We start from the raw sequence: 26,977 nt of genomic DNA on the forward strand, positions 1-26,977 counted from the left end.
TACCTTATTTCATGACGATCCACCCAGTAGATGTTGAGATGAACTCTACAGCAGCAGCAATAGCCCACTAGAGTGTTGCATACTTCAGTGGCAAAACTTATAGATTTATGGTCTGCATGGGTGGCCCTGCAGAAAATTGAATCTGTAAACCTACCGTGAGACCCGTATTGACACAGACTACACAGTCAGTAATACACAATACATCACCCGCTGGCCTCTCACTCACCCACGTTGTGCACCAGCTCTCTTTGGCTTCTCCATGGCCCGTGACAGAAGGCAAATAAATGAGGTATTTCAGAAAGCACTACGTCATCTGACATCCATCAAAGATATTTGAATTTCTCTTGATTGCTACGGTTCCAACTTTCTTAAAGCCGACGCAGGTCGGACTATTGTCGCTGAAATCATGGGCCTGACGCTGAAATGGTTCATTGATTTGGTTTCTAGTACATCATCATGTCCACACACAACAAGCACTGAGACATTTGGTCCCACGGTCACACTAAGTTCCTCATATTTTGGTCTGAGGGTGAAACTGGCGAACAAATAGTGCAACAGCAAGAAAGGCAGATGTAATATGATACACGCAGACGCAGAAATGAACACCATTATGTGTTGAATAACAACCAAAAATGCAGAGCATCGCATGTTTACCTCATGCCTCTTGCAAAAGCTCAACAATGGGTGTGATTTTGTCCCTTTGTCATGCGTCAATCTAGAGTATCATGGCTGGTTAGAAAGCTACACAGCTCAGCCACTGAAAGATGAGCAAAGTGGAGCAGTAAAGATGGAAGAAAAGCTATCACTTAGTGCCCACGAGCACAAGGATTGCTTCTAAACAGATCATATAGACACTATACTGCAACAGCAGCCCTATACCGTCCCCCTGCTTCAGCACACAGCGTTTCTTCCAGTTACGTCTTTAATGATGCACCTATTGTCAGCCATGTTCTTTAAAAAGGAACCCACTTGTAATGATAGAAGCAGGCTATTTGTGGCACAAAGTTGGAGGAGCAACAGTGGTGTCGGGTCCCAGAGTTTATGACGAGACCGCTTGTGTTTCCTGACCTTTATAGAATAAAAGAGAATGAGAGTTCATTATTAACCTCTGTCACAACAGCTACCACTAAGTCCGTTTATAAAATTAATTTACAATCTCAAAATCTGAAGCCATGTGGACCGAAAATCCTTAAAATGTTCTGAAAATGGAAGTTTAAACATCTTCAACTGGGCAACTTCATGTGCTGAGGAAGACCATGTGATGCAGCTGAAAAGCTCCAGAAATAAACAGAATAGAACAGAGTGGACTAACAACAGTGTTCTGAAGACGGCTCATGTTTTTTTCAGCCTTCTCCACTTACTTTAAAGGGACAATTCACCCAAATATTTACTTTGCAGACATAAAAGTGGAACTGACCTTCTCATCTAACTCTCCACAAGAACATGACTGAAGAAATTTCCAAAAATGTCCAACAACTCCTTTGAAAATTCAACAGCAAAATGCAGTGCTTTATCAGAGACATGATCCACAGGCATCTCTATCAGATTTTATAGATAGAGAGCGTCTACTTCCTTATTCACTTTGTCATTGTAAATAGAAGTTTCATCATCATGTCCTCTGGCCTGAAAAGTGTTAATTTCAAAGCAAAAGCAGCCACGTAGGAGTCACAGGGAAAGTACTTCACAGTTTTAGAAAAGTTGATGTTCCAGAAATACCTGGCGGCAACTGGTTCAAGTAGGAATATGAATAAATGGTTTCACCGGCTTTCTTTGTGCTGTTTGTAGCCCCCTCATATGTTGATTGTTGTCACTGTTAGCTGCACGTCAGAGCTAACAAGCTCTCTGCATCAGCAATCCCTAACGTTTTCTGTTATCACACAGTTTAAATGTCAGTATAACCGATCACACAGCAAAGGTGCTGTCATTAACCTCTATTTGTTTAGACTTTGTAAGATGAATTCACGACCAAGTCTTCCCCTCTCCTCGCCAGATGTTGGCTGAAAAGATGTTCAGGTTTTTCACTGCGGACTTCAAAAAACAGCCTGCCGGCGCTGATGTGGTGAAGTTTTCACAGTCTGGAAGGAAACTGTGCTCCAAATAAAGAGATGCTACAAATGCAAAACACAGGACAGCCATGCTCATGCCACTACTGGCTTTGGTCTCGTTTCTTAAATGTTAAGCCTTGCTTAGACAGCTTTCAGCTGCTTCAAGATCAAATGAGCCCAGCTCTTAACTACAAAACTCCTCTGAGAGTCTTTCTTTGGAACCGGTTTTGTGCTTTCACTTTTGTGCCACTGCAATTATGCACCCAGATGTGTGGAAACTGAAAACATGGTGGACTGTTTCCAATAAAGCAACGTCTATAATCTACTAAACACGATGCCAATATGTTCCCAAATTCCACATTTCTTTATAAACATCATATAGTTTTGTGGTTCTGTGGTTTGTGATGAACATGAGTAAACTGCCGTGGCAAACATGCATGCATGCACGCACACACAAAAGAAGTGCCAACAGATGGAACAGGTAAATGGTCCTTGAGGTAATCAGCGGGCTGGCAGCAGGGACCGGGCTGACTCTCAGCTCTTGCTACAGGCTAACACAGAGAAATAAAGAGCTGAAACCGAGACAGAAAGAAGCGCGACCGGTTCTTTCCAGCGCACTTGAATAACAGCTGCTGGCCTTTGACTTTGTATTTCGGCGAATCAGGCTCAGATCCTCTGCTCTTCACTCCAACACACAGCAAAGTTTTGCTGAACTGTGTCCTGCACCAAAAGCTGGATGTTTAGAAAAAAAGTTTGATTTTCTTTTCTCCAAAAATTCACAATCAAATGCTAAGTATTAGCCAACAGGTGAGTACGTTTTAGCAAGTAGCATGATAAAAGCTGTTTGGTCAGTAGTTTGCTGGTGGTTTCATATTTGCATAGTGATTCAAGTACTTTAATTACTTTTTTTGTGTAGTTAACTGCTGAAACTATGAACAATTTTGAGCCATAGAAGAAGTGATTTTTTACAGCGTTACAGTTGTTTCTCTACTGTCATTGGATCCCCCGTGACCAGCCCTTCCCCCTTTTTCTTTCATCTTGACCACTGTGAAGGCATGGCCAGGCAATGCATTCATCAGGCAACCACCACCACCGCCACCACCATGCTTGACCTTTGTGTAGCACATGTGCAAAAGGGCGGTGCTCAGCACTAACACAGCAACAGCGGCATCATGGATAAACCCCCCAAATCTCAGCCTGAGGAAGAAGCAAATACACGACACTGACTAGCTTTGAGGGAGCTGGATTGTCAACTCCCTGAGAAAGACTGTAGTTCTTCATGTGTGGAATCTGAATATATAAATGTAAATGGCTACAGACTAAAAGTGGTGATTCCGGTAAAATCTCCCTTTAATCCACAGTGACAAACCCTCAGACTAAACAGGAACTAAGATTAATGAAGAAAATGATGCTTTGAGAGCAGCTCTTTGTCGCTCTTTACTCAGCGGGTCATCATTACCGTCCGGCTTTTAATTACTTCTGATCCTGATCACACACACTCACAGGATACATTTATCAGCCAACATGCTGAAGGACTGCAAAGTACGCGGCACCCTGATCTCATTAGGCTAATAGCTAACTGCTAATGGCTTCATTAGTGTTGAACGCTACTAAACCATTTAGCCAGTATGGGATTTACCGACTGGAAGAGGTTAAACCATTTAGCACCACTGGTAGCTAAACACTTCAGCAGGGCGATGATCGTTTGTTGGGACTTAATTAGCATATCGTGTTAAATTAGCCTCATGATTTCATTTGCAAGATTTCAAACCCAGTGTAAGAACTTTTTCCTACCTGCTACATCATCTTGTATCATGAAATGTACGGCTTATCATTTTATCTACAGTAGGCCTCTAGTTTATGAGTGCTCAAGGTGCAGTAATATGTTTGCCCACTGGAAACCTTTAACTCAAGCTTATAAATCCTACAGCCATACATCCCATCTCACCCAGCACAGCCCAGCCCAGCCCAGTCACACATTCAGAGTCTTCCCCCCTTGCAGTCAGACTGTTTGAGCCAACAGGCGTCAAACTCTGGCCTCAGGAAGAGCAGAATTACAGGGCCTCAGGCTGGTGTTATTGCTGTTCTTTTTTCCCATGATTCTTCTCATCGGTTGGCGTTTGTTCTTATTTCCTCTCCTCCCCACCTCCCTTTGATATCTTTCTGGAAGGTAACTAGCCTCCACGCTGTAGTTTTACTTTCTTTTTTTCCTCTTTAATCACTTTGTTGCTGTTTCATGCCATGCAAGGCAGCATATTTATCTAAGATAACAGTTGGGTTTCCCCTCACTTTGTGAGTGATGGAGGATAATTGCCGTGTTGTGTGTTTGTCTCTGTGTCCCCATGTTGACGTAGATTGCTCCTGGCTGTTCTGGGCACAGCTACCGTTTGGGCAGGAACAGGAAAACGTGTGTATGTATGGACATGTGCTCCTCTAAATGAGAGAATGACAGTGATTGTACAGTACATCTGCCTGCAGCAGCCCTGCACACATTTGCATGGAAGAAACAAGCTTCCCGTCATCTGAGTGCAGAGCATGCAAAGTGTCTGATATGCTGTTGTGTGATTACTGTGAAAATGTTCTGAGCATCAAAGCAACTGTGAAAGCAGGACCTGTGAGGTGCTAACACAATATGTCAGTGGTTCCCAACCTTTTAGTCTGACTTCCCCACAGGCCTGTCAGTTCAACTCCATCAACACCACCCCTCATGTTTCACATATGCTCCTTTGAATTGATTTTAATCTAACATTATTTAAAATTAATTAACTTTTGCTACCAGTTTCAACCATTTATCCATTACATTCAGCTAATTATTGTAACAATTCAGCCATTGCTTTTGCCTAACTATTTGAAATGTTTGTCTATTGATGTTTCACCATTTATCCATCACTTTTACTTATTTTAAAAATGTATCCATTATGTAGCTGATCGTTTCAACGATTTATGCATTACTTTTACAAATCCTCTCCAACCATTTATCTATTACTTTCAGCTAACTATTTAAACCAAGCCAGGGAGCTTCACTCACTCCCTCCACTTAAATCCACTTTAGCTGATGAAAACATTCGCTTCATGTAGGAGGCTTTCATCCAACTGCTTGTTTCATTGTTTTCGTGTTTGATTTGATCTCTAATAATTGCTCCCCCTGAGGTCCTGGGTGAGAACGGCACGCTCATGAACACAAGCACATGAATGCTTCTTACTCCACCAGGTGTTGGCAGTGTGGGCTGTACCAAGTGGGACGTTTTGACGGGGGTGGAAGCAATGAGTTGTATTTGGTTGCCTACCAGCAAGAGTAGAAAAAAGCTGTAGCCTGAATACTACATTGTTGTTGTTGTTTTGTTATTGCACATCATAAGGCCTCGATGGAAAGACTGATGTGGCTAACGCTCTTATCAACTTAGATACGACCCTATAAAGCTGTTGTTCAATTCATTTGGGCTTTTGTCTGTCGACTGGTGTGTGTGTGTGTCGGGGGTCCCCACTGAGTCAGTGAGTTTCTGTCGCTCTTGTGTTGCTGGTATTTCTTTTATGCGTATTCACATTAAGAAACAATCAAAAGCTGAGTTCTGAATTAAGTTCCTGGACTGTTGTGCGCATTTTGGTTTCTCCAAACTTCCCTGGTCAAGAGGGTTTTGGATCTTTACCCTGACAAACCAGTTATGCATCACCTTTGCTAACTACTTTTAAACAACAGAGTTGTTAGGGGTGTTACAGCTGACTCAATATGTGGATATTTGTTCCAATGACAACAGTTAATTCTCTATATCTTTTAAAGTAGTTGAAATAGTCAATCTTTCCATACAGCAGCTGCTGAAGTAGTCCTACCACATGGGTTACATGTACTCTGGTAGGGAATCATTGCACTTAATCATAAAAATGGAACACTTAATTTTAACAGTGCTGTGTCAGAGAAAACGGAGAAAATGCAGAGAGATGGCCTGACCATCGCGAGCAGTTAGGGGTTCTGTGTCTTGCCCAAGGACAGTTCAAAATGTGGACAGGAGGAGGTGCAGCGAGCCACAACACAATGCACATTATCTCTCCATCCAAAAAAGGATATCTGAATTAAAAACAACAAAACATTTGCTGAACGAGGCAGAAAACTGAAAGAGACATATTTTGCAAAGTGATAAAGTTACCAGCCAAGATAATGGAGCAGGGCTTCAGCCAACAAAAAACAGAATATTCTGAGAAGAACGCGGTTACTTTTAAACTTAGAAACACAAACAATTGTGAAAGATAAACCACTTTTTTTTTTTTATCTTGGAAAACATTTCAGTGTATCCAGGATGAGATGCCTTGGCCCTCGGTCTGCTTAACTGTAATCTCAAGTAATTGTGTTTAGAAAACACTTGAGCTGGAAGACTTCCTCCCTTTCAGAAAAGAGTCACAAAAGGAGAAACCTGAGCCCAGGGCAATGCTTTATCTGTATCTGTCTCTATTCTTAGCTAGTTGGTTTTTACATGACCTGGGTTTGATGATGCCTTTGATGGAACAAGATAGAGGCTAGTATTTTTCTGTAGGGGAGATCATAGCATTTATTGATGATACTATTTCAGCATGTAGAAACAGGCTTATTATTGTGCAATAGAAGTACACACCTAAAGGTAAAATATGATAGAAATACGATAAAAGAAAAGCACATGTACAGCTCCATGTCTGTGTCCTCCACTAAGCATCAAAAGGTGACTGCAGAGTGAAAGTAGAGGAAGCAAGTGTCAAGTTTTTCCTCAGGAAGCCGAGTCCATTTCCAGTTGGCTCGAGGACGGAACCGGAATTCGCTTTGCGTAAGCCCAGCAGGTTAAAAATAACGGAGTATAAATGCAGAGAGCTGCAGGACGCGGCCTTTCACAACACCTGCAGGAGCAGGGAGAGACGGACACGTCTGCATTAGTTTACTCGGCTCTGTTGCAGTTTTTAGGATTTAAAAATGAAAGTTAAGTTATCAAATCACTGCAGGACCACCTGCTACAGAAGTTTCTCCCTACACCAACCAATTTTTTTTTCTTTTGATGGAGAAATTACCATAAAGCATGAATACACCAAAATAATGACGTTACAAAGTTACACATGGTACTGTCAGAACAGATTCCAGCATGTTTTTATAGTTTTAATAGGATCACTTTTAATCCATCACCTTCATATTTGATATTAATCCTGATGGCCTTTGAAACTCCGAACATCCATGTTGGGGATTTACAGAAAGGTAAACGAATAAATAAAATATGAAACATTAAAATGACTTTTTAAAATGAAGGCACCTTTATTTTGGGCTTTTGGTCCAACTTGATGAAGACTGTGTGTGGGGCCCTCATAAATATCTATGATCCTGATCCTGTTGGAAATTATTTACTGTATTCATGCAGTTCTAAAATTGTGATGAAGAATGTGTAGGAAACCTGTTCACATGAAGCTAAACCAACACAAAGTTTCATTTGTAAGTCTGTTCTGTGTCAGTTCTCCACTGCCAGCAGCCATCCACCCTCACATTACCATAGCAATGACTGTGGGACTTAAATGGCTGCTGGGGGGGACATCATTAAGAAACATGTTGTCCTTTGTTGACACCGAGATAAACACGTTTCGATGAGCCGCCGCTTCACACGTTTGTGTTTGTGTTAAACGTGCAGGGATCAAGTCGGGACAAATTAACGAGGTGCGAGAGACTGTGCGTGTGTGTGTTTGAGGAGGCTGAGACAAAACTGTACCGACATTCAGACACTTTGTTGGATTCAGGCCCAATTGGAGACCGCCAGGTCCCGTTTTCCCCTTAAAAGTAGTAATGTATAGTAGTTATACATTAAGAAATATTTGAACTCCAACACAGCACGGTCAGAAACTTGAAGGGTCTTTTACGCACTGGACTCTCCGGCGCTCCGTCACTTCTGCCAGGTTTAGTGTCGCCCCCTGTACCTGCCTCAAGGGAAATGTTTGCTTTCCCATGAGAGAGAAATGAGATGAATCGCTGAGGCGGAGGTGAACCTTTATACATCACACCCTTATTCACACGCTTTAATGCCTCACTCAACTTTGGAAATTTAGTGGGGAAATTCTACATTTTATGCATAACCCTCTCAGAAAGCTGAGAAAGTACAAAGCTTTCATCTGCGTTTTGGAAGAAACTGGCTCCAACTGTCAGCTGGGATCAGCTCCAGCCCCCCGCGACCCTCCAATAAGCGCTTATAAGTGATGCATGGATGGAAACTATGTACTTCAGTGAGTTACCTGCTTGACGCACCTGAATGCCACTTTCTGTTTGATTGCACCGCTGGCTGTCGTGGGGGAGGTGTGTATGTGTTTCTGTGTGACTGTTGGGGGAGCAGAAGCCACACCTCTCAGTATTGGTAGGACGCAGGAGCTATAAGAGGCTCAGGCAGCACTATTGACAGTCGCGCTCTGAGTCCTGGAACGCTCCTCAGCTGTTGACATTACCGAACAGGCGCTCTATGGACAGAGAGGAAAGGCTTTGTTCACCTTTATAGTTTAAAACTCTTGTTATTTGTCGTCCATTCGGTCAGCATGGCTGTAGCTGAAGCAGTGATGCCTGCCGTGACATCGTTTGCAAGTGTCCAGGGGATGGAAGGAAAACAGTTCGACAATGTAAGTGGACGATTTCAAGTTCGGGATCTGTTTTTTTGCATATTTAGGTCACATTTAGGTCTAAGTGTTGGCTCACTGTAGAAGCTTTGTCTCTTCTAACATTGTTCCCGTTTCCTCTCCTGTGCAGCTGCGTAAGGTGGACGAGTGCGCACGGAGCGGCGCAGACAACCCGCTCATCGAAGTGGAGTTCAGCATCGTGCAGACTCCTGCTTTGCCTCCCAAGGACGACGACGAGCTGGGAAAGTTCTTGGACCTGGAGTTCATCTTGTCGAACACCATCGGCTCCGACGTTGGAAGCACCAGCAGCACCGGGGGCATTTCCCCGCAGCAGTGCGCGTATTCCCTGCCGGAGTCTCCGGAGAGCTGCAGCGGTAGCTCCGTGCCAGACTGCAGCGACCACAATCCCTCTCACCTGGCCGCACAGAGCTACCACGGCACCGTGAGCTTCACAGGTGGTGCGGGCCCAGTCCGCAGTCTCATGGCGGAGCTTCTCACATCAGAGATGAATTACCCCGGGGACAGTTCACCAGACAGCGCTGGCAAGGCAAGAGACGTGCGGGAGTACACCGAACTGCAAGCGCTGACTCCCGCTCACCACCAAGTGGCCACCTCTCCTCCACCGCTTGGATACAAAATTAAAACCGAGCCTGTGGGTCAGCCTTGTATGATGGCTGCTGCTGCGGGGGACTTTATGGGACAGATGTATGAGAGACAGCCGATGCGCTCCGTGCACCCAGCAACTTTTACGCACCACCAGACTGCAGTTCCAGGTGCGCTGCAAGGTTTCGGTGCGCACCCCATGCAGCATCCGGCACCTCATGGACCCACAGACTGCCACCTGACGCAGATTAACTCTATGAGCTCCCATCATCCGAATCAACACCATCTCCAGAACCAGTACATGAACGCGCCCTACCAGCCGCAGTACGCACAGCCGAGTTTGTCCCATTTCCAAGGGCAGTACAGCATGCACAGAGACCCTGTCCGCGTCCACCAGCAGCATCATCCGGCTTCTATGCAGGGGCTCATGCTAACCCCTCCGTCGTCGCCGTCGTTGCTGGAGTTTTACGCGCACGATGACGTGGGGAGCATGAAACAGAAGAGAGGCCGCAGGTCGTGGGCCAGAAAACGCGCCGCGACGCACAGCTGCGAGTTCCCTGGCTGTGGGAAAACCTACACCAAGAGCTCCCACCTCAAGGCCCATTTGAGAACACACACAGGTGAGCACAGAAGCCCAAATTCATATGTTTCAGATCTCAGTTGTTCACCTATTTTGATTTCATAAATTTGGTGCTGTTCACGCATAAAGCCCGTCATCTAAAGAAAGTCTTCTCTCTCTCTCTCTCTCTCTCTCTCTCAGGTGAAAAGCCCTACCACTGTAACTGGGACGGCTGCGGCTGGAAGTTCGCCAGGTCAGATGAGCTGACCCGTCACTTCAGGAAACACACCGGACACCGACCTTTTCAGTGTCACCTGTGCGAGCGAGCGTTTTCCCGTTCAGACCACCTGGCTCTCCACATGAAGAGGCACATGTAGGCCACGTTACATTCATGGACACATCTGTATCCAAATCCACCGTGAGATCATGCCTGGGGCATCCCAGAATATGCACGAGATGGTCCCCCACTGTTGGAAATTTCTTGCATCCCTGTAGAGACAAGTATGTTTGTGGTGCCTTGATGGGGAGTTTAAGCAACCTCCATCCTACCAACATTCATGGCGTTTGATCCCCTGAGGTACCACAAATGTATTCCCATAGGAACCTCTTTTTCAAAAGTGCCTTTTCATCTGAAAAAAGCAACTGTTGGTTGTACATATCTGTGGATATATGAATAACTTTGGCTAAATTATAGTAGCTTGTATTTAAGACATTTCTTCACTCTGTCTTTTAAGTAAGTTATTGAGTGTTAGCAAGTGCCTTGACAAGATTCTGCATTTGCTTCCCAAAAGGGGAAAACACATTGTGGGCAGGACCCCGAATTTTGTATATATATGTAAATTGTATTTTTGTAATGTTTACATCTTATATCTTTGATACTACTCAATTCAGGTCAGGGTTTTTGTTTTTTGTTTTTTTTGTTTTTGGAAAATTTCTCATCATTCTTTTTTTTTTTTGTTGGTCTGCACGATAGACATTATAGCTTACTTAAGCATTCAGGCTTCTTCTTTGTTCTGTAAAGGGTTGCTTGAGCAATGTTAACAAATTCAGGTACTAAAATGGATTTGCAGGATCCCAAAAGTGTCACCCCACCCTCACTTCACACAAGTCAAATGTTATTTACAGCTCAGTGTTTTCTAGGGATACGACACATGTATTTGTTTTATGGATGATATATTTTTCTCAAGAATGAAGAAATCCCCTCCAACCAATGGTTGAACTGCTGTACTTGAAAGAGAATTACCACTCAGATGTATCATTTTTCAAGAATGCAATTGTTTCGATGTGCTTAAGGGCTCAGAAAATAAAAGTACTTTTACAAATACACTATGTTTGTCATTGAGTCCACGCAGTTCTGCTGATGCTGATGTTTTATTATTGTTGTTCATTCTCAGTGCGGCTTAACACAAAAGCTTAGAACTTCCCAACTTCAGTTTGATTAGTGTAATCTGCATGAGCACATTTGTAGCACAGACAGTGACACTTAACATCTAATTTTAGCATCCCCACTTCCAACTCACCACCATCATTGCCGCGTTTTAAGTAAATACTGGATTTTAAGTTTTGCAAATTTAGTTGTTAAATCTTGTGTGTAAATGTCCTGCTCCTCAGCCTCTCTGGAAATACATCGAGACACTGCAGCTGCAGCAGATCCACCGATGCACAACATCTTTTGCTCAGATGGCTCTTTCTGTGAAAGGAGCAAAGTTCTGGACCTCCCTACCAGATGAAGTGTTTCAAATTAGCATCCAGTATACAATACATGCATCAGACGTTTTCAGTTTGTGTATACTGTACCTGTCCCTATCAAATAAAACAATACATACACTGAAAACTAAATCTTCGGAGTGCCACACATTCAGCATTTCTAAAAGAAAGCAGTGATCGTCAGTCCAAGGTGAGAGAACCTGAACGTTGTCGGTGTGGCTTGAGGGTCTAAGGTCATGTGATTTCAAATGATCTATAATATTCAGTGCCATAAAGACAATAAGCATCATTATTAGTGATGTTAGGTCTACATGCATGCATGCATGTTTAGGTGCCCCTCAAACTTTGGCTCATTGCTTATGAAAGACTGCCCTCTAATGTTCATTGGTACAGTAACATCTGCCTCAGAATAGGCTGCGTTCATGTTAGTGATGTTAGTGAGATTAAGGTTTATGTGGTGCGTTGCACATGCAGCAGCTGAAACAGCAGTAGGCTGAGTGTTCTGAAGGAGCAGAAAGCGGTTTCATTAGTAAATGATCAAAAATTAGTTGCCATGTTCTGGCCATAACGTGCAGTAGAGACCACCCACTCTCTCTGAAGCCAAGAATGGGCAGCTCACACTAACACTCTGCTGATCAAACACATTTTAGATATGAAGAATTCAGAGCAAGCAGCACAAAAACAAGAAAAAAAGAGAGTAATAAGAATCCAAAACACAGGCCTCCAACCTGATCTCTAACCAAAAGCACCGTGAGGAAAAGTGATCCATTTAAAACTATTTACTCACACGCTTTAGCCTCCAGCAATCTGATACCAAGACTACACAAACAGCCTGAAGCTCTCAGCGGCACAGCAAGCAAGACTGTACAGAAAAATGGCTTAACAAACTAAAGCTCTGCAGCTCTCTGTGGAAACTGGGTTGGACAGTGACGGCTGTTTGGTAGCTTCCATCTGGACTTTACATGCTGCGTATATCCATGTGCCAGAGCTTTCATGCATGGCCAATCATACTTAGGATACGCCTCTGCAGGTACATGAACAAATCAGGTAAGTGCAGCGGCACTCAAGTCCACACTCCAGTCAGTGGACAGACAGAAAGTAATCAGATTACAACAGCTGCAAAATATAGAAACTTATGACACATGAGTCATTACAGAAGCGATTATTTTTCTTTTCTCTATTTGTTTTAATTTCCTTTTTCTTCCTATTCATGGAAAAATATACAAATGTTAAACACATGTATGCTATTGACACATCAACAGCATCATATGTAAATTACATTTTACTCTAAGAGTAAAAATGATACACTTTTGCAACAAAGCATAAAAAACAAAGTGACGTGATATTTAATATGTATAATATATTTACTTATTGATAATAATCCAAAGCAATAGCAAAATGTTTATCTAAAACAGGTATACTGGGCAGATTGTTAGTTGCTATGACAGTCTAGAGCAGTAGTCTGGCTCTAGAGGATGCATTGTGCCTTTTTCTTTGTCATGTCTTGGTTTCTCCACTAGATGTCCTCACTGGCTTAGTTTAACCCTCTCATCTGGCACCTCAGTGTTGTCTTTCATGTTATACTAAAACCAATTTGTAGTATTTTCACCATGAGTGAAATGACTCAAGCCTTTTGTCTGTGCAGCAAGTATGCATGTGAAGTCACTGTGGAGAACAGCAAACTTACTGCGTGCGACAGTCCTCTGCAAATAAGATGAATTTTCTAACAACAAACTTGAATAAAATGTGGTCTGATTGGTCGGACAGGTGGGGATTTTTGACGATATTATCAGAAGTCAAACCCACAGTCACAACTGTCTGAACCATAGACATCGGAAAAAGAATTGCGTGTAAATCAACCCATATTTCACAAATGTTGCAAGCAATCAATCGACAGCATGTAGTGGTAGGTGACTACACTGATAATATCAGACTGATAGAAGTCGCTATGAGTGAAACAGCCACGTGACAAAGTGCTGCTTTTGTGCATGTTGAATTTCTTTTACAATCACCTGATTCCTATTAAACCATTGGTAGAAGAATGTACAACACTTACTGCATCACCTCCTACAGTCCACCACCAGCAGCAGTGGTAGCTGACTTTTTAACAACACACGTTTGCTTTTTCTTTTGTTTTTAGTCACTCAGTTAAGTCTGCATAACCTGAAACATACAGCATCGTGATACAAGCCTTTTTCCCTGCAGACGCTGACTGACAGTGGGGAAAGCACAGGTGTTGCTAATAGCATCAAGGATTGCTGCGTTCTATTCAAGAGTCCCAGTAAGCCATGACAGAGAGCCAGCAGCTGAAGCGCTTAAATGGAATTCAGCCGTCATTCATTTCATTCTTCACACCTTTGCTTTCCCGCCCTGGACGTGTCAAAATGTCTCCTGTGAGAAAGGCCTGTAATGAGCTCAGCTGAACCTTTCTTCTGACTCCGTGAATGAGCTTTAATGAGGTCAAATATTTGCTGAAAAGTAGTAAAAGTGATCACTCAGCGTTACGTCCATTTGTGTGTAAGGTGGAATCATTTGTTGCAGGAGCTTGAGTGGCAGCAAGCAATCAGTCACACGTCATGCAGGAGCTGCTGTTTGCCACACAGAGACAGTATAACATCAGACTACATCTGAGAGCCGGGTTTCAATTACGGGTGGAGGGTGATAGATCAGCACTAAACTGCATCTTGTCGGGCAGGAGGAGAAACAATCAAAGGAAGTGAAACTGCACAAGAGGCAATAAAAACAAAAGTTCAAGCTTTAAGTAGACCTACATACATTAAAGTAGAAGCTTGCTGCTTGAATACATAACATGCAGTAATTAAAGCGACAGTCTTGGGACAATCAGGAGTGATTTCCTGTGAGGAAATGGCAGGAAAAAGGAAAAGCACAGAGGAAGAAACAGTAGTCATGAGTCATCATCTTCACATATTATTAGTCACAACTGTGCTTTTTCTGATGATGCATCAGAATGTCCTCAATGAAATAAACAATTAACCACTGATTACTAAATCCACACATATGCTGTTTGTTATTCTCACACTAACAAATCGTCTGTAGTGGATTAAGACAACCTCTATGTGCCCTAACTTAGGCAGACTGCTATTTTGTCTGAAACTACTAAACTGTAGAGGCCAAAGAAGTATTTTGACATGTACTGTACTGCTCCACAGGTTTTAGTCAGTTTAAAGTTCTGGTGATGACACTTTTCCATCTTCAGCCTCTCAGCGGATTTTCAGCCAGTTTCTTTCTTCTGTTTGGGCTGACACATGATCCTGCTGACCCTAACTTTAGCATTTTGTAACCAAAACGGCGCTGAGCGTATCGTCTTGACTGTTGCTCTGTAGTTTCGCACTAAAAAAAGATCTGCAGGCCTCCACTTGTGCAGAACAAAGCAGCACGTCAGGCTCCTCGCTGCTCATCCAGGGCGAGTGCAGAGGGCTCGCACGCCGCTGCCTCCTGGCTAAAAGCTGGAGACAGAATTTTATGCACTCTCCTGACTTTTTTTTTACTATGCTTGTGCTATGGCCAAACCTAAAAGCTTGCACGATTTCATGTCATACTAGCCACTTGATCTCCTGTGAGGGGGCTTTGGGCTTTGGTTAGTGTTGTTAAGTGTTCATCTACGCTGATGTTGAAGAATAGCAGTTACCCTTGTAGCAACTAACGAGGATCCAATTAAACAAATAAAACACATTTTTTTTTTAAACTTTCAAGCTCCAACAAGGTTCTGAACTTAGGGGTAAGACTTTTAGGAGCTGTAGTTTGTGGAAGGAACTAAAAGCTGGTGGAGCCAAAGATAATCCTGAAGTGGTCTAAATTAGGCCCCTAATTTAAATCCATTTTTCATGCAGCGAAATAAATGAAAACAAATGACATTTAATTGGGGTTTTGAAAAATCAAACTGGCTGGCACGCATTCACCTTCTCATCCATTCTCCTCCTCTGTTGCTGGAAAAATTGACAGCCTTTGGAGAAATGCCAAATCAAATTTCAAACTGAGTGTACTGGCGCCTTCAGTTCTTATCTATTATTCTGTACACAAATCTGCAGACAAGGATTAGACTTATCTTCTAAGCAACGTGCAGAGAATCGTAATTAGCAAAACAGTTTTGCGTGTCTGTCTTGGTTTTAAATGTCGGTCATATGAAGGAACAATGACAGTGTTCCTGAAAGTGGATTTTCACAGCGTTCGGACAGCTTGAACGAGTAGAAGCAGCACCAATAAGAAGAAGTAACCGGAAACTGCTGTTCCTCAGCAGACAAATATAAAGCAATGGCTTTCAGTGGTGACGCTTTCACTTTCATTATGAAAGTGGAAATGTCTGATCACAAGACTGGACTTTTTGGAAATCCAGTCAGACGACTGTCTCGTCACTTATTGGGCGGCTGCCGGCAATTTCTGTCCTCCACGCGTTGTTCCATGCACTCCTCCAACCGCATCCGCCATGCTGAAGCACACCGATGTCCTCTGAGAACAGAGAGCTAGAAGGAGAAGCTCAAACCTGCCTTCTCAGCTCCACACAGCTGGCCAATCACAGCAAGAAGACGGCAAAACTGTGTGTTACATAAAAAGGTTGTCTTCATTTTATGCTGTTTTATATTTTATATATATATTATACTTTATTTTGCATAGACCATAGATAAAACCTACAAATAAGAACGATGCTGCACTCTGCATTGGGACAATCTTCAGAGAAAGCAAAGGGTTTTTTTACACTGTGAATGTGCTCTTTCAGCTTTTGTCCTTTTCAGCCGGTATGTTAAAGAATCTATGGCAACCACTGCTTGTTCTGTATAGTCTGAATGAACACTGAACACTGGTTGTATAGCAGCTGCACCGTAAGCTCCACCCTGATAGTTCCCTAACCATCACAAAGGACTAGCCCAAAAAGCACGACCAGGAATTATGGCTGCGGAGCTCGATTTAGACTCTGGTCCCTCCCGTCAAAATGCAGGTTGCCAAATGCGTAAAAATGATCCTAAGCTCCTGGAAAACGTTCCTCATGTGCAAAAGGATTTCAAATCTTTACATGTGAATGCGGCTGTCCCTCTATATGTATATTGTATTATTACCCTTCCTTTCCCCGATGCATGCTGGGATGAGCTCCAGCTCCCTGTGACCCTGAACAGGATTTGCAGTTTAGCTTGGACTGAGGGGAAAAATGCAAACAGCAAGTATTTCTTGATATTGTATGAGCTGGATGACTGAAAATCTCACAGTCACTGTTATTGTTGACCAAATAGTGACGTTCTGTGGCTTTATTTCAAGATACTGGGCTTAAATATGAGTAATCATTATTGATGGCCTGAGTGATAAAGAGTGAAATATTAAAAGAAGAGGAAGAGGAAGATTTGTATCTGTGAGTCAGTCGAATAAAATCTAATGAGCATTTTATTCTTTAACTAATTGAAAATCTATAACGTGCATTGAACCATTTTGTAACATGACCTCGTTCCTAGTCCACCTTTAGTGGGAATGTGTGTGCATGTGTGTGTTGTCAGGGAGGCAAAGCTATGTGTGCCCCCGTAGCCTTGTTTACCTAACCCAAGGGATTCTGGGTTTTGTCAACTGTCACTAGGTCAGAAGTCAAACTCCACTCTCAGAAACCAGGGCAATAATCAAAAGGTCTTAATGAAATTACTGAATCTAAAGTGACAGCAAGCCTCTAATTCTGACATCAGTGGACCTGAGAAAAACAAGGTCAAACATATGGATGACACGTTGAGAGGACTTCCTCTCACGCTCAACCATTATCAATTCAGGTCAAAGAAAGGCCAAGGGGAAGACTCTTTGTTGTTACCACAGCAGATACGAGAGGTGACCTTAAAGCCAGATCCTTCGTAACATACTTACAGCCCAGTGTTAATGCTCAAACACGGCTAGAACACTTGTTCAGACGTCCACAGGGTTGGTGTTTGTCAGCAGCAACAACTTGCTCTTCATGCGCTGTGGTCATTGTTACCACTTCTGAAACTACAAAGATGCACCACATCTAACAACCCTCTGCCCATGTTGCTGGGTTATTGACTCAGGCAGAAGGAGGACATCAGAGACTGAAATCTAAATAGACGAGGAGGAGGAAATGTGAACGAATGAAAGGAACAGAAGGGAGAAGAGACTGGTCTAGAGGACTGGCTTTATGGATTATCTAAACTATTGGATTGATTCAGCTCAGATAAGCTGTGCTCTGCTATCAGAGCTCAAACTTCCTTGTATTTATGGGCACCGGCAGTGATGCTACAACGCTGGAATGACACCACTTGGCAGTGAAAACTGAGGGGATTGTCAAATTTACAGAGGAGCTCAGGTTTCAACAAACTGCACAGCTTCTGCCAGCATTAAAATTGCTCCAACAACATTGAGCTTTGAGTCTGAAGTCTGTAAGACCGAATGTCTTGCAAATCCACCCGTCAGTCACCAGTATGCCATTCCAAAAGATAACTGGCTGTTACTCTCTCTGTATAGATATACATTAAAGTCTCTTGTGAGGGCTGAAGAGTGCTTAAATTGAATAAATCTATACGTTCAGCAATGTGGAAGTGTGTAGCTATATATTTGTCTCAAAGGTGCACTAATCAATATTTCATACTAACAATGGATGAAATTAATAATGTTGCACCATTTTGCGCCATGTGTCAGTGTTGTGTTTACAGCTTGGTTTGCTGCCCCCAACTTAAAAATACTCAATGCACGCAACTTTAAATAGTAATTTCAGTATCGACATGATGATGACAGTTGTCAGAAATAGCCAGAGATCTGTCAAAAGAAGCTATTTGTCAGTGTTGCTGCTGTAAAATCAGCTAATTATCTCCACACAGACAAATCCTGCTGTTCTGTTAGTACTGTTAAAGGCCCACAGGAGCAGGCCGAGACACTTGGTTTGATCAGTCACAGTGCCAGACAAACAGCTAATTTTAGTTTCGTCACCGCCTCTCCTCCAAAGACAAATCTGTAATTGATCTGAGTTTATCAAACACCTCCAGGAGGTAGGAAGCTAATGTAGGCATAACAGCGGAACAATGTGAGCAGCTGCCAGTACAAACTCTAATGAACTGCTTGCAGCCCAACGTAGCAACTGTCTCTAAAATCAATGATTTTCAATTTGCCAGCCAATGACTGTTTCAGACGTGAAACAGACGTTTTAGAGAAAAGTGCTGTGTTCCAGACTAAAAGGAAGCAACCCTCCTCTCCTCACAATGAGTCAGAAGACTCCAGGTATGACTTTCATGCGCGGAGGTGCACACATTATGCCACCAACCAGTCAATCAGATAAGCAGTCTGCAGCGCCCAGCTCTTCTCACGTCACTTTTTACAGCGACTCTTGATAGAAATCAGTACTGTCTCTGTGCTGCAATCCCCGAAAATGAAATTATGGAATTGGCTTAAGTTGTTGCAGTGTTGGTTGACACAGTAGCTGTCCATTCCACACCTGGAAAAATGTGTGAACAGTCTTAGCTGTTGCTGGAATTCCATTGACCAGCCTGCATCAAAGACAGGCTGATATCAAATCTCCTTCTATTGGGCTGTTATTGCTTCATTTTTCAACTCTTCAGTGTACTTTTTAGTAGAGATGCTTTGTGTGTTTTGATTGCAGTGGTTCACTGTATCTCTGGTGGTTTGACTTCCTGTTCAGACTGTGGCTCTGGCACAGTTTGGTTTTGTTATACAAAAGCATTTTTTGTTCGTCAGCCACACATATTTAAAGCTGGTCTCATTCCCACATCGTCAAATACCGATGCTTTTGTCGCACCCCTTGGCATCTCATACAGATGCACAGATTCTGCATTAGATTTCAGCTAACTCCACTGTGAACTTGTCCGCGGCAATATTAGACACTGAGAGCAAGATGTAAGATGTAGTATAAAGAGCAAGAAAGTCAGCAAATGCAGGAAGGTGGGGTGGATGGATGGGTCAAACCAACTCGTGACTTTCATCCAGGAGACTGACGTTTGCATCCTGTGAGAAACCAAAAGTGAACAATGTTTTTCTCTACTTAACATAGTTTTGTCATTGGATGGATGGCTGCAGCAGTCGCTCTGGGCCGCTAGTACTGGGCTGACAGTGGAGGTAGTCAACGGGCCGGTGCGTCTCATACAGTTGATCAAGGGTGCCTTGTGATTTTGCATGAGAGGCCGAGGTGTGACAAAGCTGTGGTATTTGTCACTCTAAATGAGAATGGGTTGCATTTTTTAGCCTAGTCACCTGAAACTCATGGCACAGACCGCTGAGTTATTGTTGCATCCCTCAGCTTCCTTCTCATCATGGGCTTTGCACATGTTCCAATTTGGACTGATTTATTTGGTCTTATTACTTCAAGATTGTAAATTTTACATGGTGCTGGATTTGTGATCCACATTCTTTTTCTGATAATTAACATTATTTCTGAGGCTGCAGAGGGGGCCTGGCCGACCTTGCTGACTTGAAGGAAACATGCCACTTTTGATAAAGCGCGTACACAGACTCTACATTTTGGAAAATGGTCCAGACAGAGTTATGCCACTGGCTGCACACATGAAAGCAGGGATGCACTTAGTCATGATTACTGCAGGTATGGATTCATGGATACCCTGCAATCCACTCTGGACTCTGCACCTGAACCCCTTCAATGAACTGAAAACATGACATCTGCATCCAGAGACTTGAGGGTTGCTCTCAGACCAGTGCCAGCTTTGGGCTTGCCAGATCTGCCTTTTCATCTGTAAGTGCAAGAGACAAACAGCTTCATCCTGGCCATCTTAGTTCAGAAACATGGCTCTCATATCCGCCTGGTGGCTTTTTATTCTTCCAGGCCCCTTCCTGTAATGCAGGGGATGCCAGGTCGTCTTACTAATCTAATTGAAAATATGGTGGGACCAAAGACTACAAACCTACCCAACACTCTGCTCTCATATCCAATACAAGCAATTCTTCTTTTTTTCAGTTGTATATTGTAAATAGTGCTGCAGACACAGCTGATTCTGTTTGTAATTGATAAACATCCTAGAGGTGGAGCATTTGCATACAGTGAACAAAGCTGCACTCATCTCCTTCCTCCATGTGTTCGCCCAGGTTGCACACAGGCTCAACTGCTGCTCCTTAAGTCAATTTTATGCTGTATGTGCAATACAGACACATTTGGCCAACATACAACTGTAACTCGTGTCCATGTTTTTCATCTGCTTGGTGATTTACATAACTTTTGACGCACGATTTGCTCTTGCAAACTGTTATCTTTCTTATCTGTGAAAAGACCACCTGCTCTGTTTTCTGATATTCAATTATGCAACAGCCACCTTCCCGGGCGTGTGCTCCTAAGGTACAGATTAATAGAAATGTGTGCCTCCATCTATGCATGGCTGCATACTCTGGCAGGGCTGAGCGGCATGATGACAGCTTCTAAAGAGAGTTTTCTCTGAGAGTTTGAGGAAGCTGTGACCACAGAAATTTTAAAAAACCTGATCTGATTTTGTTGCAGGAAATGAGTATGACGCTGTGGAGGAAGCGGTTTTGAGCACCTTTACATTTCCTACGCATTAACCTCGACGTGTTCTTGCTTTTGATGCATGCTATGTCTCTTTTGGCGTCTGGATTATGTATTTGTTTCCTGCTTTTAACCTGTAGCACTTTTACATGATCGCCTGTGTGTGTAAAATGCGTGCTGGGAAAGCTTGCTTGTGTGTTCTTAGCAAGAATGCTAACATGATCTGCCTTTTGTTGGTAAACAAGATTTGTTCTGCAAGTCATCAGTTGATTTCTGCTTTTTTTTTTTTGCTTAAGAAGACAGCACTGGAAGAGGTATTCAGAGCCTTGTGTTGTAATAAACTTCTATATTCAAGTAACAACTTGAGCTGAATGAGTTTTTATTCTTCTATTCACTGAAGTGGAGCCTGACCAGAGTTTTTCCACACCGCTGATGCTGACTACATACTGACTACTGCAGATCAGGGAGAAGCAAGTTTTAACTACTTTACATACAGTTATGTGGTTTGTGGTTCCCAGCCTAGTTGTTGGACCCCCATCTAATGCCCACAAGCTAATGGGAGGGAATATTTCTCTTGTTTGTAACACTGTTTGATTGGAGGCTGAAACAGTGTTCGCATCACATTAAGTTCCAATCTTAATGCCAGAACTTTCTAGCAGCATTTCTTTTCTCTCCCATATTCCAATAATGTTCCTGACATTTTCCGTGAGGCAGCATTAGATTTTGTGGGCACCCACAGCATTACAGACAGCCAAATTTTTGACCGCCACCCCTCAGCTCCCTCCTCTCACCCCAGCCTCTGACCATCACCGCGCCTGCATGCGTGCCTCCTCCTCCTCCTCCTCCTTCTCCTCCGCGCTCTTAACAGCCCTCCAACCTGATCGGTCCAAAAAGCAAAAAAAAAAACAAGGTAAAACCTGCATCTGCATGCCAAAACCTCCGGAGTGCCATCATCCATCCCTCGGCCGCATCTCTCATCCGTCACACATTCTCTGTGATCTTACATGTGGACGCCCCGAAGCCTCCATCCGTCACCGGTGGCGTGCTGTAGCCGAGGCTACCACACCTGTCTGGAGCATCGCGCTGGCTCACTACCTCCGCCTTGACCGGGCTGTCAGATAATTGATTTCGCATGATTATCAAAGCACGCGCGATCACATCTGGTCTATCTCATCTCGCGAACCGCCTGCAAGCACACACACACACCTCAAAAGCCAAAATCACAGGGGTCTCTCTGAGGGATCGTTGCGGCATGCTGCTGTAACAAAAGACTGGGCAACACATGCGTTCATTGCTGCTCTGAACATGAGCTTCTCGGGGACCCTAACAAAGCTTTATGCGGGTTAGTGGCGACAACACCTCTATAATATCCATCTTAATTACTCTCATAATATTCCTGCGCGCGTGGCACTCAAGTTTAGTCACCTCATCAACGCTTTTTATTTAAACATTTAAATTCAGAATTACTCAGGATTGATGCTTAATTGCTTTTATTATTATTTATTTATTTTTACAAAGCATGCAGTCGTCATTTAGCACATCATAGAGGCAACAGTGAGCAGGCAGGTGGAGACCCAAAGAGGTGGAGACCCACAGAGCGCCCGAAGCAGACCCCCGCAGGAGGAGTTGAGAAAGGAGGGGCGTAAGGAGGAGTTGTTGGCCTGGCTGTGACCGAAGACTGAGGTGATGCAACTCCTAACAAGTCAATATTGGCGGAAAGAAGCCATATATGTCGAGCGCAGCCCGGCTTGAAGACTAGCGCTCCCGTCCACGGTAAGAGCCAGGGGGTCCGCGCTCACATTTATTCTGCTCTCTAACGCAGGGCCAGGCTGGGGGGGTTACATCCCGTTAAAGAGCGACTTTGTGCTACAGGCTGAGACAGTAATGTGCCATTCAGCCGCAAGGAAGATACAGACAGAGCATTCAACACGTGTCCGCCGAGGGACGCCGGGTTAGGGCTAAGGTGGTCCCGGGCACAGTAGTGAACCAGTAGACCAGCAAACCAGATTGTGATGCAGAACGCTGTAAAACTGTTCTTTAATCCCAGCAGGCACAAACACGTGGCACTGGCTGTGGCCTCCTCCTTATTGTTGCTCCGTGTGTGTGTGTGTGTGTGTGTGTGTGTGTTTGTTCTTCTTATAACTGTCTCTCATGTCTGTAGTTTCATAGGTGAGATATTATATTTATCAATAGCATCATTTGCTAAAAGACAATTCACCTCTAACCCTCTTTTCTAGTATTCATAACATGTAAATGTGTGGTTGTTCTGGGGACTGGCTGTTTTGTGTTGCCTGCTTCACATAATACCTGCTGATGTTTTAGGATAAATGACTTTTTTATTGACAGTCTTTGTCATTAATTCAGAAATTTCATTGATATTATTGCCAGATCGATACTGGTTTTTGATACTGATATTTTAATAGATTCTTTAATGAAGTCTGATATGATTCGTCAGCCAACATTAGTTTTTTAGCATTAACACATAACATGATGAACAATAGAGGTGAATACCACTTTTATTGGCATTAACTGTTGGCCTATAGTGGTTCTCAAACGGGGGGCATAGAGCCAATATGGACTCAAACAAAGTTAAATACATATGGAAAAGTAAATAAACAAGAGTTTGTTGATGCTAGCATTCTGACCTTCATTTAACTTGATCATTTGCTCCCCCTTCAGTCATTGTTAATGATTGGTTGAAATTGTGGGATGGGGGGCATGGACTTTTTTTGGCTTTTGAACGGGGGCATGACAGAAAAAAACCCAGTGGTCTATACTGAGTAACTGATGCAGTGTTTTTTCCTTTTTTTTATTTAAAATTGTCAGACCTGGCCGCATAAATTTAACACGAAATTATAACTGTGCTTTACTGTGTGTGGTTATGTGTTTGTAAATTTACCCTGTCTCACTAAGATAAAACTTTATTAATCCCACAACAGGGAAATTAAACTGTTACAGGCAGCAAAGAATAAAAGGGAGACATAGAAAGATAAAAAAAAAACATTAAAAAAGGATACAGAGTAAAAAATATAAATCAACTAGATATATGTACATTATATACGAGAGTTTAAGAACACTGTTGCCATGAAAAATACTTTTGCCATATTGAATTACACATGAGTCAGTAATTGGGTAATAAATACAGTGTTTGTACTAAAAAAATATAAAATATAAAAAATATACAACACAGTAAACAATATGTAATATTGCACAAGATGTAATGGATATGAGCGTATGTTGGCATAAATAACAGTTACTACTTTGTGCTAACAATTTTTAGAGATGAGAAAATTTGTGGATTATTTAATGAAAATTATTTAAACAAATATGCCAAAAAATTCACTAGTTTGAGCTACTCAGATGTGAATCTTTTCTGCTTTTCTGTCTTTTATCATTGTAAACTGAGTATGTTTGGGTTTTGGACTGTTGGTAAGATTAAACAAGGGAAACTCTGACAGACATTTTTCTCAGTTAACTGTAGCGGGCCAACTAATCGATAATGAAAATAGCAGTTGTTCTGTGCGTTCTGTAATGTTTCTGTTGCGCTGCTGCAACGTAATCAGATTGGTTGCTGGAGTGAATGGTAAAAGTAGGGTATGTCAACAGAGGTTATACAGGCATGAATGGCAGTAGCCCCTCCTTCCCACCATCTCCTCGTCCACACGCACAGGACTGCTTTCTTTCATCCAGCCTCAGGGTTTTCCGTTTGCTTTCCTTATGTGAGGCTCTGTAGGTGACACGATGCTGTGCATGTTGAGAGAGCAGGGACTCCTTTAGCCTAATCACAGCTTAGTCTTCATATGTGTGTCAGAAGCACAGCAAGTGTGTCACCTGAAATATGCTACATGCTAATAATAACACAGGCCGCTGTACATCTGAAAAACATCAAAAGTGCTAAAATTTCAATGTGTTTTACGAATCACAACTTTTAGAGTTCTAGCCTCTCTGTTATACCTTCATTAGACAAACTGCATTTGTCTACTAGATTAAAAATGTTTGTTGCCAGATTGTAACATTTAACATTCTTACAATTGTTCTGTTACAAAATACAACCAAGACTGCATCTTGCTTTGTAGACAAGGCACGAACAACTGAACGCTTTAGCAAAACAACTTGTAAATGACATTTTTGAATTGTCACCTCTGATTGTCAGCTTTTGTCACGTGCGTTTCAGTTAAGCGGCTCAGATCAACAGGGCATATTCTGAGGTTAGGTTTAGCAGCAGACATGTGAGGAACAGATCCGTCACCAGTTCTCCCCACTGTGCTTCCCACCGTTGCAGCTCTGTACGAGAACAGGTCACGTACAACACCTACTGACAACAGAAGAAACTCAGCCGTGGGGGTCGCTGACAGAAACGATGGGAAGAGAATCTGCAGCGGCCAACGCTGTGATGGAGAATGGAACATGTGATCATTTTATTGCTCACACAATCTGAGTAACCAGCAGTGAGGCCATGGACATCAGCTGCCATCTGAGCAATTAATAGGAAGTTCCCCAGCAGGGTCAGTGAATGGCAGGTATAGACATCGAGGGAACCGTTGGTGAAGTGGTAGAACGCCTCACTTCCACCTTTGGGCGCTGACATCAGATATAATTCAAGGTGGCGAATGTTTGAGAGATACTGTCAGGTGATTCAGAGTTTGAACACTCAGCAGTCATTGTCTTCCTTATCCTCCATCTTCAAGGTCATACAGTACGTCCTCCATGGTGCCAGAGCATGTTTGGGCTATTTGGGTTGCAAGGTTAGGCTATTCAAATTTAGTTGTGGTTAGGGAAACATAGTGAATAGCAGAATCATTCATTATGAACAAAAGTCTGAGGAGGACTAGGCTGGCCAGGTTGACGTACCTGTGGTGATTAAGACGATTTGAGGACGAAGCATGAGTCCAGACATGTCTGGAATGGTGGAATGCCTGGATACTGTAGGAGAATGTGAGGATTAGCAGAGATACATTGAAAGGTTTGCAGAAAAAGAAGCGGATGCAAGGTGGAAGAAGTGATGCTGTGTGAACATGTGCAGCAATACAGCACAATGACACTCGCCTTGATCACACATCCTCAAAGTTCAACACAGCGATGGTGCTGCTATGTTATGCATGAAAGCTCTCTGTTTAACCCCACTGTGATGAGAGGAGACAGGGTGGCGCTATCTGCTGCCACCACTAGGGGGCTCCATAGCGTTTTTAGGCTTGGCTGTTGGGTGTTTGTGGTGCAGCAGTTCAGCACCAACATGTGAAGGATGTTTCAGGCATGAACCACGAGGTTGTGCACAGCCTGAGCAGAAGTGCCCTCAAAACCACCCAGTGACTCAAACAATCCTGTGTCTGTCCTACATTCGCAAATCGGCACAATCATAAATTAGGACTTTAAAGCAACATTTTTTTTGCTTTTGTGCTTACCTATACTGTTTTGTTTTTTGTTACTTGATCTATTACTATTACTATTTTTTGTTACTTGATCTATTACTTGATAAATGACAGTAGTCATAGCTTGCGTGCCAAAACATACATATCTCTAGTAGCTGTCCTTTGTTTGTAATGCTCCTTAATAGATTAGAATAGATAGGTTTGGGAATGTATTCACTTATTTATTTCCTCATGATCAGTGATAAGACAACCTATATGGATGGCCTACTCAGGTATCTGCGTGCTTGTGTGTCCTTGTCGTAGGTTCATTGATTATCATCACAATGTGCCATCTTCTTAACTCAGTTATCCTGACAGGCCTTTGAAAGAGTCCACACAGCTAGTTTTTTTTTTTTTTTAGTGATGGATTTACTGCCACAGATGATGTGTTTCAGTAGCGCTCTCCCCGCCTGCCACGGCAGTCAATATCATTTGAATGCCACTGTTAAAAAAAATCTTTTTGTGCACTTCATATTAAAATCCCATATCTTCTCATTCCCAATGTCATTGCCTTATTGTAAGAATTCTTATTTTTTCAGCGGGCCGAAGTGATGCATATAGCTCACTGTCGCTATTTACCGCATGCTGAACAAAG

General features: G+C 42.9%; 2 protein-coding genes across 2 annotated transcripts in view; both read left to right on the forward strand.

Moving 5' to 3' along the window:
- Positions 1 to 8,424: 8,424 nt before the first annotated feature.
- klf17 (Kruppel-like factor 17) lies at positions 8,425 to 11,125 on the forward strand. Its single transcript, XM_041949163.1, has 3 exons — positions 8,425 to 8,648; positions 8,776 to 9,868; positions 10,009 to 11,125. Exons 1-3 carry the CDS (start codon positions 8,568 to 8,570, stop codon positions 10,182 to 10,184), a joined length of 1,350 nt encoding a protein of 449 aa, XP_041805097.1. The 5' UTR covers positions 8,425 to 8,567; the 3' UTR covers positions 10,185 to 11,125.
- An 11,491-nt stretch (positions 11,126 to 22,616) lies between these two features.
- The window catches only part of slc6a9 (solute carrier family 6 member 9), a 65,080-nt gene continuing 60,719 nt past the window's right edge, over positions 22,617 to 26,977 (forward strand). Inside the window, exon 1 of the mRNA XM_041948733.1 lies at positions 22,617 to 22,747. The gene's annotated coding sequence lies outside the window, so the exon portion shown is untranslated. The remainder of the gene's footprint in view (positions 22,748 to 26,977) is intronic.

This window comes from Chelmon rostratus, chromosome 12, assembly GCF_017976325.1.
Source record: "Chelmon rostratus isolate fCheRos1 chromosome 12, fCheRos1.pri, whole genome shotgun sequence".
In the NCBI taxonomy this organism is placed as follows: Eukaryota; Metazoa; Chordata; class Actinopteri; order Chaetodontiformes; family Chaetodontidae; genus Chelmon; species Chelmon rostratus.